This window comes from Sphaerodactylus townsendi, linkage group LG04 (assembly GCF_021028975.2).
Source record: "Sphaerodactylus townsendi isolate TG3544 linkage group LG04, MPM_Stown_v2.3, whole genome shotgun sequence".
Classification (NCBI taxonomy): domain Eukaryota; kingdom Metazoa; phylum Chordata; class Lepidosauria; order Squamata; family Sphaerodactylidae; genus Sphaerodactylus; species Sphaerodactylus townsendi.
In genome coordinates, this window is record NC_059428.1 from 95,621,960 (window position 1) to 95,635,719 (window position 13,760).

At 40.7% G+C, this 13,760-nt stretch overlaps 1 protein-coding gene across 4 annotated transcripts in view; it reads left to right on the plus strand.

The window, feature by feature from the left end:
* The first annotated feature begins 717 nt into the window (after positions 1-717).
* The window catches only part of UBE3A (ubiquitin protein ligase E3A), a 35,121-nt gene continuing 22,078 nt past the window's right edge, over positions 718-13,760 (plus strand). The window contains exons 1-3 of one of the 4 annotated variants that reach the window (XM_048492836.1): positions 718-789; positions 4,691-4,854; positions 7,609-7,723. In XM_048492836.1, the coding sequence (XP_048348793.1) occupies positions 7,704-7,723 (20 nt within the window). In that variant the 5' untranslated portion in view covers positions 718-789; positions 4,691-4,854; positions 7,609-7,703. Of the gene's footprint in view, positions 790-4,690; positions 4,855-7,608; positions 7,724-8,145; positions 8,252-13,760 lie in introns of those variants that run through there. The other 3 variants (XM_048492837.1, XM_048492839.1, XM_048492838.1) reach the window with 3 other exon arrangements.

Below are 13,760 nucleotides of genomic sequence, written 5' to 3' on the forward strand. Positions count from 1 at the left end.
GTAGACTATCTATGGATGAAGTGGCCAGGCATGAAGGTGTGAGCCCTTTAGAACTGAGAAGAAAGGAAGATCTTCATGTACTATTGTACAGCTTTAGACTCCAGAGGAGAAGCACATAGGGAAATGTGTATCTCAGCACTATGGGACTAGTGCAAAATTTAAAAAGGAAATAAAACATTATGAGGCTGAACTGAACTTTACAGTTACAGTTAACTTGATATCAACTGCTAGGGTGGACACGAAGCTGCTAGTACATTGAAAATATAGGCTGGTCAAGGCGGAAACCAACTCTACCCCCATTCTCCTCCTGGCTTGAGCACTCATGATAGGTGTGCAGCTCATTTAACTCCTCCTGTCCCAGTTGGGTGGGTTTTCCTTCACAAGTTTGGGGGTGAAATCCCACCTGGATCACTGCTCCATTTTTTGCAGTCATTTTAGCATGTATGTCTGCCCAAGTCGTCATCGATCTTGCTCCTGGGCAAATAGCTATCTCTATGCAGGAAACTCACCACCTCTCAGCTAATAATTTAAGCAGTTTATAGCTCCTCTTCCAGAGGAAGGATGTTTTTTTCACTCCCCTGTCACAACTTAGATGACGATCAGACATAATATTTTAGAACTGTAATGCATGTGCTGGTATTCGTCAAGTACGTTTGTAAAGTTTATAATAAATGGCATTATCTTGCCTGGCATTTTAAAATATGCATGTATTGTATCCTAGGTCTGTAACCTGTTGAAGACTACTTGGTAGCTTGCGAGACCAGTCCGCTGAAGTGCTGATAGAAAATGGTATGTGAAAAGACCCTACTTTAGATGTTTTGCTTCCAGTTGCAAAAGTTGTCTTAATAAACCTGGTAGAGGCTCTTAAAACAAACTATATTTGTATGAATATAAGGTGTTTCTTTATATTCATCTAGTGAATTACTGTATAATGTACACTTTCTAAAAACTTGGCAGTTACTAGAAATTAACACTCTGGTTAAATAAGGATATATTCTGTAGGTTGTTCCCTGAGCCAGAGTAAGTTTACTACTGTATGCTAGTTGTTTGTACATAGAATAAAAATTGAGTCAGCCTTTGTTTTGACTTAATTGTCAAAATGCCCGTGTAGTATGCATAATCACCTATGTACCTTTCCTTAGTTAAAACATTTTATTTTTCCATGGCAGTCCATCTGTTTATTCTGTTCTTACACCATATTTCTATCTATTGATTAAGCATCATATAAAAATTCATGCTACTATGTGGTCCCAAGCAAATATCTGAACTCATAATATTTTGTAGTCTTTGTAACTTCAGCTTTTGTCTGGGTTAAGTGGAGAAAAAACACAAAGCACACTCCATTTCAAGCTGCAATTCAGTGTTATATAACTCAAGCAGCAAAATTCATTCCAAAACACAAACTCACTGGCTGTTGTGCTTTGGTCTGTTTCTTTTTTAAACTCACAGTACTACCGCACAATTTAATATTATACTCCCAGTCCTTCTAAATTGCCAGTAGATTAGTCTGTAGTATTGGAATGATTCAGACATGCCATAAACTGTGGTTCATCATTACGTGAATGAGCCTGGTGAAATTAAGTGTGTCCTCTGTCCTTTCTCCACAGTTTGATTATTAAAAATTAACTCTTTCAGTAAATTCGAGTTAGAATCATAGAGTTGGAAGAGGCCACAAGGGCCATCAAGTCCAACCCTGCCATGCAGGAATACACCATCAAGGTTCTCATGACAGATGGCCATCCAGCCTTCCCTTTAAAAAGTTTTTTGATGCATCTGAGCCAAAAGCCATGGTTGGCTCTAACCCAAATTCTGGTGCAGTCCTTGTTTAGGATCTTATTTGCAGGGGAAAGAGTTGACTGTAGTTTGTGGTTTGGCTGAAGGAAGAGCTAGTGATTTTCCTGAAAATGTTGAACTGGGGAAACTTTCCAATTCCCTCAGTACAGTGTGATTTGATTTTTCATGAGGTTAGACTTGTATTTAGTAGCCCATGATAACTTTATGTCCAGGAAGCATTAAATACTTGAAAAGGGGTGCAGTAAAAGTCTTCCAGGCAGGCAGAGGTTCAGAGTGCTGCTTTCCTGGTGAAAGAGGTGATATTCTGAGACCCACCCCGCAGTCCTAAGTAATTTCCTGGGTGAGAAGAGAAGGTACGATTCAGAATGTCACCTCTCAGCTGGGAGGTGGCATTTTGTCCCCACTCTTAGGAAAAGCAGTTCTACAGCAGTGGTGGCTTGGCTCTGTTCCATGTGTAGAGTTCAAAGAGAAATCATTTCACCTTGGAGCCAAGGGATTGTGATCACCGTAGCAGCTGCAGCATTCTGGCCAAGTGCAATAGGAGATCCCATCACTTCACACAAGAAGCTCTCTCCCATTGTAACGGTGATTGCAGCAGCTGAGATCCAGTGAGAAGGACAGGTGATTACTTTTCACAGAGCCAAGGGGGCAGATGGTGACTACCAAGGCTGTGGCCCACAGGGTATAACCACTTGTGGGCTGTGTAAGGTCTGCTGGACATAGACTCTATACCCAAGCCCTGTGATTCCATATGAAGGGACGTGGCTCAACATCTTGATGGGAAGTTTGAATCTTGTTGAGTAAAAAGTAAACTTTAAAAAATACCTCAATGAGTGTGATCATGAATCTCCTATGGAGTTTACACTTTGACCCAAGCATGCTCATTTTTGTATAAATAAATTGCTTCAAGATCTAAATGCCAGGATCCTGAGAATTCTAGTATGCAAAGCAAAATCGAAATGCACTTTCTTCTGGGTCCCTTAACACCTGCCCCATATAGCTTCTTCAATACAGAGACCTTAATGTATGTTAAACCTCTGCAGCTACAGGTGGTTCTTCCCACCCATTGAAATGAATGGACAGCCTTTGCAGATCAACACATCCACATTTTAGCCACCAGGTCTGTAGCAAATGACTGGACATTGGGCTTATGTTTAAAATACCTTTTGGGCTCTGAAGGGGTATATTACCTGAAATGAGAGTGGTGGTAGAATTATATTTATAATGAAAGTTGAGGTTGGTCAGAACCTGTCCCCTGGATGTTTATCACAGCTGTGCTGTTTTCATGCGTACAACCTGTAGTTCCTAGAAGCCTTCTAAGTCTGTAGCCTCCATTGGCAGCCAATGACTGCTCAGCAGCTCTTGCACTCATTGCATCTCTGGGGCAGCCCACCTGTTTTGCTGTCCAGAAAGTCTCTCTTCAGTCTCAGTCATGCAGATGAAGAAAATAGATAATAGTTCTTGTTCCTTTTGGCTAGAATTCTGAATTCTTATCATTATTTCAGATGTTTAAAAGTTTGTGCTCTTCATAAAAATTCAAACCAGGGACCTTACCCTACTATAAGAGTCCTCCACTGACATGAGCATAACAGCTCAATATCTGTAGGCCTGGGTAACAAGTATGAGTTGGTCTCTTAGAGCTCTCTTAGTTTATTGGTAGGGGAAAAATGAGAGAAGATAAAACTTGGCTTTTAGCTAAGGATCACAGCTTTTAAGTACTATTCATCTAATAGTTTTAAAGAACAAGGTTAGTTTGACATACTCCATTGGTACCCTGTCTGTCCTTTGTGTTCAACACAAAGCTTTTAAAACTGTTGCATAGCCCCTTGTGGTTCACAAAGTTCTGTGATGCACAAGACATTTTTCTAGAGTGCTGATCAGTCCTTTTCTAGAGTTACCTCTTCTTTTCACATCTGTTTAAACCTGCTGTAAGGCCAATTCAGATTAATCCAGTAAAAAGCACTTCAGGAGTGTAAATGACCACAGAGCACAGAAAATTCTTCCCTCAGTTCTATCAGGTATATAGAATGATTCCGCACAGCATATTTGCCCTGAGTTGCAATCGTTATGAAAGAAACTCGTTTTCCTAAGGGAAGTCGAGTTCATTGATAACGATTGCAACTCATTATAAAATATGCAGTGCCGAATCCACCATAGTGAAACACTGGCAGTTTGACCTTTCAGTTTTGAGTGAACAGACTTCTAGGAATCACAATATGAAATGAATAAACGAAATGTACTGTCAGGTTCTGCGATCGGTGGATGAATTGAACTTTTCTTTAGCAAGCCTCAGGTATTGCTTCTCTGGGCAGAAGCCATTCTTTCCCAAATCCTTCAGATCCCGCTGCTCTGCAACTGCTCCTTGAATCTGGAAAAACCCAGTATCCTTTCCTCTGTCCGTGGCAATATTTAAAACAAATGTACATTAAAATACTTTTGCAGTGAAATGATGTGCAAATTAAAGTTTTTGCTTGACGGTCAACTGTTTTTCATAACTTTGTAGTAGTCAAGAGGCTTCTGTTTTTCAACACATTAAAAAGGCAATTATTGCATCATGCTGGGTTCATTGGCAGTTGCTTATATTGTGATGTGTAAAAGCAGCTGAAGCTCATCTTTGAAAATAAAGAAGAAACATAGATGTACTGTGTGTCATACGTAGGCAGAGACTCTTTTTTTTTTTTGCTGTATTTCCCAACTTCTTAAGTTTAGCATTTAAGCTGAAAAAAATGCTTCAGCCGTTCTTGTTTTGGCTCAGTATCCTCAGGAGTCCTGACAGGAGGAGGTGAAGCTGCAGGGACTTTTCCCGAATGGAGATTAAGAATTTTATGCTTTTGGTGTAGGTAGGAATAAGATCAGACTGTAGAAGTAGGTAAGACATTAACTGGTTCCGTTTCAGCAATGGAAATCTTCACCTGGAGAGCAAAAAGCCAATGGGTGGCCTCGGGGTGCTGTGGGTACGAGAGCTGCTGAATAATTGCTGGCTGGCAGCGACATGACAGAGTAGAAGATCAGCTCTACATCTTATACCAGTGAAGCCAGATCACAGGAAGCAGTTGACAGGTAAACTTTTGAAATGGAAATTTCGACTGCAAGGAGGGTGACTAAAGAGAAGAGAATTGTAAACTGCATTATGTTCATACTGTGCCTTTCCATAATTTATCTGGGGGGGAAAGCTTGGCAGTGGCTTTCAACCCTTGGCTTAGCAAACTTTGTCACGAGAACGAGCTTTAAAGTCAGAGGGATCCATGGTAAAGTGCAGAATGGCTGTGGCAAAGCCATTTCCTCCAACTGTAGTCTAAAGAGAGCTTCAGCTTTTTTTAGCTTTGACAAATAGAGTGCTCACGTTTGCAAGCAGTTGAATGGAGCAGACATGCTCTACATTGTCAGGATTACAGTTAAAGCATAGGTGCATGACTATAAAAAGTAGTGTGAAGTGGCCCTAACACACTGAGTGTTAAATTTTACAAACAAATCAAAAATGTTACAAGGAAATTATTTTTATTAGAATAAGACTTATGAAAATTTAAGAAGAGTATAATACAGTGGTGGCAAACCTATGGCATTCCAGATGTTCATGGACTACAATTCCCATCAGCCCCACCAGCGTGGGGATGATGGGAGTTGTAGTCCATGAACATCTGGAGTTCCATAGGTTCGCCACCACAGGTATAGTATGTTCTTTAGTACATTGCTTAAACTAAAGAGGAAAAGGCACTGCAAACTGCTGATGCACAGATTATATACTACTCAGAGAAAAGTGTGTGTGATATATCATAGACATAGTTGTCCACTCAACTATTGCGTGGAGGTCACTGGGGCAGCTAGCTTTCACTGTCACTCTCCATAGCACCATTTACATTACTTGTCTATATCTATATCTGAGCCTTCGGGGAGGCCGGTATATAAATATAATAAATAAATATCAGCTGGGTGATTACAGTTTCCTTTCTACCATCTGAGAAGAGAAATAGGTACAAGAATTTAAGCACCAGGTTTGGTTTGACAATCACTGGCAACCTGGTGAATTCATAACTTGATTTTTTGAAATGGGTTTTTTATATATATATAAAATATATATATATTTTGTAGGTTTTAACACACACCCTTTACAGATCAATAAAGCATATATGTCACAAAGTTGCTAGAGAGAATTACCTGAAAAACATTAGACTTTTGAAATTGACAGTCTTACCTGTCATTCAGTAGCTCCTCTACGCATTCCCAAAGAGCTGCATGGAATTGAGCCTCCGGGAGAGCTCCACCTGCCAGGCGGCCCCCTGCCAGGCGGCCCCCTACCTACACGGCACCAATATGGTGGCCGCGCGTGCAGCTGTGCATCCGCAAAGCTTACAGGGAATGCCGTGGACATTGTATTGGCAGCATCAACATGGCGTTATGAAAAATGATTCTTTAGAAAAGAAACCTGTTCTGCAGGAAAATACAGCGCTGGAAACTGTTCTGCCCCACATCTGTAGAGACAGTCCATATAGTCAGTCATGTTGCTCTAATTAGGAAAAAGAAGCTAACATTCTACATACTGACTCATTCAGAATGCCTATGAAACTGGTCTGATATAGGAGGCTCTTACATCTCCCCTAGCGGTTTGTGGAGGCCTCTCTCTCATGTGAGACATACAACTTTAGATTAAATTCTACTATTACTTTTCTATTACTTCTATTCTTCTATTACTTTTGTAATATATTGAAAATTTTGAAGTTAAGTATCAATAGCAGCTAAAGTTAAACTTTGGAATGTTGAAGAATTATTAATTAATAGTAGAATTGTTGTTTGTGTTTGTATAACATTTCCTTTTTTAAAAAGCTGGTTTGTAGCATCCCCATCCCAAAGGCTTGGAGTAAATTATATCATACACAAACCCTTACAGATGTTCAAATGATACTCTTCTGCCATCCTATCCCTGGCTGTCAAAAGTTAACCAAAAATATTGTGTACAGCTTCCAGGACCTGTTCAGACTTTGAGTTTGGCAAGTCTCCAAGGCAGTTGTATTCTGCAAGTATGGGCAAGCAATACCAAGAAAACTAGGCATATAAATAATTTTAGTACATACTGTTGAGATGAGTCTTTGGTGTCACTTTAATACATAGGAGTAGAGATTGTTTTGGCTGTTCACTGCTTCATTCAAATGGACTTGATTGTGGTGGATAATAAGGAACACTTGTTGGTAGAGCACACTGTCCCCCTGAGAAAACAACTTTAGCATTTGGGTCACAATCTAGCTCTGAAAGTTTGAAGGAATGCAATAAAGTTTATCAGCTGGATTGATAGAACGGCAGTTTGAGTTTCCAGGTGCACTAATAAATCGAAGGCTGCAAGTCCCAAGGGACCAGATGTGGTGGAATCTTCTCAGTTATGAGAGTTCTACTATCTTATACCTCCAACAAACCTAGGCGTGAAGTTCAATCTTGATTCAGCTCAGATACAGTAACTTTATCCAGTCTCTAATTGTGGATAGACACTGAGTGAATACAGAGACTTAAGGACTAAAGGGCAAGATACAAAGAGTGTAGAGGCAGATGTGCATGCTATCAGCATGAAACCCAATGTTTCCTTGCCTCTGTGCAGTACTCTAATATTGTATTCCTCTATCAGGCAATGTCTTTCACTGAGTTTACATTTTTTCCGCAGCACTCTCCCAAGTCAATTTATGTGAGGCAGAATGTAAGTAGAATTCTGACATGGGGATTTATTCTTGGGATCAGAGTGCATCAGCTAATGTTATTCATTAACATTAAAACCATGCTTAAAATATGAAACCTAAAGATATTTAATTAAACATAACCTTATTTGTTTAGCCCCATTAAGCTTATGCTGGGCTCAGCACAAGAGGACAGGCGAGAACCTATTTTTGATCAACAACACAAAACTGTGATCACCCCAATGTCACCGAATGGCCACAGCTTGTAAAAGGTAAATGCGAAGATGTTGTGAGCTTTTTATGATACAACTATTTCAAATGCAAAGTGTGCTTTTTATGATTAGATCATGTCTTACTAGAGTAATCTTTAGGGGCACACTGTTAAGACAAGTAAGTTGAATGTGATCGTTCTTTCTGTCCTGGTTTGAACATACATTTAATATTCTTTAAATGTTATAATTCCAGAGTTCCTGTTTAGGAAAAAAAACTGTTTCGTGTCTCTAACAGATGCCAAACGTAATTTGTAAACTTTAAAATAGTCTAAATATTTTTTTAAAAACAATGAAAATCTAAATGCGGGATTTTATTAAATGTGGTTTGCATCGCTTGCTGAAGCTTTATTTTATTCTTTTTAAAGGAAACGTTAGTATTGCTAAGTGCAGCACACTTGCATACCTTTGCTTTTCTCTCCTAGGGAGTTACAGTGGAGGTAAAAGGAATGGAGAAGTTGCTCCGAGGGTTGTTGGAAGTGAGCCACCATTTGAAATTGCTAGCTCATGCTGCAGTGTTCAGATTAGTTGGTGTGTGTTGTGATCCCATTTTCTGCAGTCTAATTCAGGCAAATGTGTTGTACATTGCAACTGACTACAACTGTTGTAGAACAATGTTTTGTAAAGAGTTCTTGAATAAACTTCCTGCAACAATAAACTAATAAGTCATTATCTGCTAAGCTTCTGTAAAGCGACAGGCATCAAATCCATTTTATGTGTAGTGGCTGAAGGCTACTTCTGTTCTACAATTCAAGATTAACATGGCTGATGTTTGGGGAATCAGGAAAGAGACGAAGCGGCAAATTGCTAATTCAGCTGAAAACTTTCCCTCTTCTGCTTGTGCTGTCCACATTGCCACATCCCACATCATTCCCCGAGGTCCTGCAACCCTTAGGAGTGACTTTTTAAGATTACTGCGGTGGGAAGGTGGAAAATGTCTCTTCTGAACTCATTTTGTTTACAGTATTAACAGGAATTTTATAATTGCAATTCATTGAAATAAATTACATCCACATATAAACTGCCATATAAAGGATTTGTAAAATTGTGACTGCATCTTATGTTAGCCACTAGTAAACACTTTAGGTCCGTGGTGATGAACCTGTGGCACTCCAGATGTTCATGGACTACAATTCCCATCATGAACATCTGGAGTGCCATAGGTTCGCCACCACTGCTTTAGGTGATATGACCTTTAAGCTTGGTCAATACCCTAGAAATTCGGTAAAATTCTGATTCGGATTTATTCGGTCATAAAATTATCTGTATGCCAGAATAGGACAAATAACATATTCATATATACCCAAAAAATTCAGGTCCGTCTGATTTTTTAAAAATATTTTTTGGTGTTTCTTCATGGTGACCTTTGCTTCTGGGGGTTCAATTTTATGGGCCCCCAAACGCTTATTTTGTTTCCCCATTCCTACACATGAAGCCTCCTGGCTGAGTTCTCTCAGAACTCTCTCAACCCGCCCCCCACTCCACCCGCAGAAGCAAAGTTCACCAAGCCTGAATGCTATTACCAGAAGGACCTCCTGGAGCCACCTTGAAAGTCTGGTGCCTCTATCTTCAAAAATGTGTAGCCTGCACAGAAATTCCCCATTGGGTATAATGGTGCCAAGGCACTGCAGAGTAGAGAATCTTGGGCAATTTCTTGGGGTGCCTGTCAGGGGTACATTTTTAAAGCTAGTGGCACCACAATTTCAGGGTCTCATCAGGAGACTCTCCTGATGATACCAACTGAGTTTGGTGAAGTTTGGTTCAGGGGTTCAAGTTATGGACCCTCAAAGGGATATTCCCCATCTCCTGTTAGCTTCCATTGGAAACAGTTGGGAATGGGGTGCCCCCTTTGTGGGTCCATAACTTTGGACCCCCTTAACCAAACTTCACCACACTTGGGTGAGATCACCAGGACAGTCTCCACATGAGACCCTGAAATTATGGTGTCACTAGCTTTAAAATTGCAGGCAGAAACATGAAAAAAGCCAAAAAAGCCCAAATGCCTTGCATTCTGATTCATTCATATTCAGGCAGGACATATTCAGCTGATTTTTGCCCAAATGCACCCAGATTCGAGCTGAATCCAGGATTCAGTGCACCTGAATCTCCAAGCCTAATGACCATGCAAATCATGTTGGTTAATGTAAAACTCAACCTTGTCATACACATGGAGATCTTCCTTTTTCTTGATCACTTATTGCCATATATTCAGTAATCTTTGAATCTCTTTGGCTGAGGACCACGATATCTGAAATCCTACCTGGGTCCTCATCAGAGTGCATTCAGTTATGTAGTTTAGGCTTATTCAGTAGAATATAATATTCAGTATGATTGTCCAAATGATTAATTTACAATGCAATCTTGTATAGAGTTACTGTAGACCAGGGGTAGGGAACCTGCGGCTCTCCAGATGTTCAGGAACTACAATTCCCATCAGCCTCTGTCAGCATGGCCAATTGGCCAGTTGGCCATGCTGGTAGGGGCTGATGGGAATTGTAGTTCCTGAACATCTGGAGAGCCGCAGGTTCCCTACCCCTGCTGTAGACTGAACCCATGGATTTGGGTTGACTTGGACTAACTTAGCATTGCACTGTTAAAGGAAACAAAATGGGTTCTCTCTTTATATTCATGGCTTCATATTCAACATGGTAGATTTAGCAAGAGGGGTAATGAAATTTTCAGCCAAGGGGTGGATTTGAGGATTAATGAGTGAGATTCTCTCATGTAACTTTCAGATCAGCACGTTAGTCTGCTCCTGTACTTGCATTTTTCTCACTGGCACCTCATTCAGGGCCGCTGCAGAAACTGTACCACATATCAATTTCATGCATATAAACATAGCTGATTGAAACATATAAAGTAATGTTTAGAACAGACGCGTCTGTATTTGCCAGACTGAGTTTTTAGTCTTGCTTTCTTAATATGATACTGCTAACGTAGAATCAATAATACTGAGGCTTCTGGTGACTTAGGTCAAATTTTGTTTTGAGGGCATTTCTCATATAGCTTTATAACCCCTCAGTGGCTTGGAGCAAGTAGCAAAAGCACCACCACTCAGTTTCAGAAATCAGAATATAAATGAAACTTCCCTATCCTTTCCTGTCTTTTTCATTTCACCTTTCCTCTGCTGCTTCCTCTTCAAGATGGATTACTCTGACAGTTACAGATCCACAGGGTCCCCAAGCAACTTTTATGAGGAAGAAATTGAGCCTGGGGTCACCAGATACTTTCACTACACTGGCTTTTCTGAGTCACAAAGGCCTGCCCAGGCAGGTTTAAGTAATACTTCCAACAGGTGCACAGGCTTGGACTTTGAATCTGCAGTGGGAAGAAACTCAGCTTCTGAGAAATGCCTCTCTATGTGATAAGACTGAACAAAATTCAGAAATATTTAAGAAGGGACTTTCTGTTAACCAGACCATACGTAGTAAACCAAACTATTCTTGCTGCTACACTATTCTAGCTTAGATGTACAATGCTAATAGAGACGGTAAAGTTTTTGGACAATTATTAGCATTCCAAGATATTACTAATTCTTTTTTCAGACAGACCTGATTTTGGTCTTAGAACACATTCTAGCCTTTGTGTCTTCTAGGATCTGGCATGCTGGCTCCCGATAGGTATCTGAGGCTGAAAAGCAAATAACACCAGAGGTAGCCATTTTAAAGAATAAGAACTGTTTCGGGTTTAGTGTCTAGCGACATCTTGTCCTATGAGATTGAGAACCTGCTCACATTTCCAGTGTTTCAGAAGTAGAAAGGATTTTCCAGAAAGGGTCAATAATTAGGAAGTTCTTGGCAAAGGTTGTCTAGTGTAGCAGCAGATGTATGATGTCTGTTGGATCTGTATAGACCAGAGCTTGAGGACATGAGGTGATTGGCTGAGTAAAGCTGAAGTTTAAATGTTGATAGTGGAAACATATATCTGTACAGAAATTAAGAGAAAAATCAGAACAAACTCAAGTTTGTTTTTGTCACAAGGCCATCATATATTATCCGTCCTCCGTGTCCAATGTAAAACAGAGGTCCTATTCAAACACTGAACAGAACATGACTTCCTGCTTCGAATGCAACAGCAACCCTTGATTTGTCGCTATGAGGAGTAAGCTTGGAGAATCATTGCACCCGCATGCTCTGCTTTTCTTCATTCTTGTACACACAGGCAGCTAATGTAACTTTCAAATTTTGTACGCAACAGTAGCTTGCTGCTATTCTTGCATGGCCAAAGGCTGTGGTTTCTGTTCTGTTTGCAACCCAGGCTTCCAAACTAAGTTTAAACCACATTTTGAAATCCAAGTTTGCCAAAAAAAAAAAAAAAGGTCACATTCCAGGGCTGGTTGAGAGATGATAACAAACTGGGCTGGATCCAGCCAGGTATTCCACTGGTATAAAAGGGAGGAGGGGGTTTCCTTGGATCATCAAAAAGGCTTTGTTGGCATCTATGGGACCAGCAGGTGGGATTGGAGGCTGTAGCATGGAGGGTAGTCAGGGACACTTCGGTGGAACAGTTGGCTAGGACTATTCCATTGGTTTGCTCCAAAAGTAGAAATGGTTCTTTAACTGCCCAGTGCAAGGAGGCGGGGGGAGGGGGTGTGTGGGAAGGATGTAAACAGAAGATCCTCCAGGCTCCTTCACATAGCATCAAACTGTGCTTTACTGTTGCAGGTGATCCGTGCCAGCATGACTGTAAGATCAGTCTTTATAAACGCTGACATTCTGTATTATATGCTTTGCCATAGAGTGTAGCAGGTGTAAAATGTATTTGTATGAGGCAGACTTCCAGACGTCACTTCTTCCGTATGTGGTTCACAGGGACTCAGAACTTTAAGAATGGCTATGCAACTAGCAGCCTGGCTTCACAAGTCATATTACATCAATGTATGCGCGTAAGCTGTTAAACTTCCTCTATTAAATTCAAGCTGTAAGATAGGTCGTGTCTAAAGGGTGTTCTTTGCCTGTGATGAATAATTAGGGCACTGGGCAGTGACTTTGGTAGAAGTGGAAGTAATCTAAGGGTAGCACTCTGAGTAAAGTCTACTGAGAAGTCAGTCTTATTCTGGCTGTTGTGGGTTTCCCAGGCTGTGTGACCATGGCTTGGTAGTTTTTGCCTGCATACCACTGAAGATGCCATCCACAGGTTACATTAGCAGCAGAAACTACCAGACCCAGCCACACAGCCTGGGAAACCCACAACAGCCACTGATTCCAGACATGGAAGCCTTTAACAACACAAACCTCATTTTTACTCCAAGGAAGATGTTCTTAAGGTTGCAGCCAGAGAGGCCATGGCTGTCACTGTTCTTGAGTGCAGGTCTCAACACTAGCCTACTTAATTTATCACTGGCCAAAACCTTCCTTTGGTGCCCTGGTAGAAAAAGCAGCAAAGATACCCAGGCAACAGCCTTTTGTCTTTTCTTCCCAAAACCATAGCTCTGTTCCTGAACATTTTGACATTGTGTCTGCTTGCAATGCTGGCAGCATATCATAGTTTGTGCCTAGATGACATACATGAGCACCTAATTTCATTCCATCATCACAGTTTACTTGCTGATACAAATTAAAGGACTTGGTTTTAGGAATACTGCCAAGTAGGTCCATCAAGTCCAGTATTTTCTCTTCTGACTTCAGTGGTCTCAGTGGTGTTTTTCCCCCACAATCCTGCTATCTTAACCTTTGTAAAAAATAGTGAGAAGACTTCTGAAATGTGACCTAACTTTTTTTAATAGAAGCCATTTTTAACAAGATTTACTTGGCTCAAAAATACATGTTTTAAATCTGAGTAGTTGTGAGAATTAAGGTTTAGGTGGAAGTACTTTTCAATGAAATCAGTAACAGTGACTTCTAAGGATCAAACCAGATGTGATGGAGATTGTAGGTCTTCCAGTGTTCTTATAGCCATGCCGGGCCTTGATTTAGATTGAGGCCATCAGGAGGGGATTTTGAACTTGAAATACCTTCAGAGGCGTAGCTAGGCCAAACTGCACCCAGTGCGCAGTGTGTTTTTTCCGCCCCGCCCCCCCTGGGCCCCCCGTGGCACACAC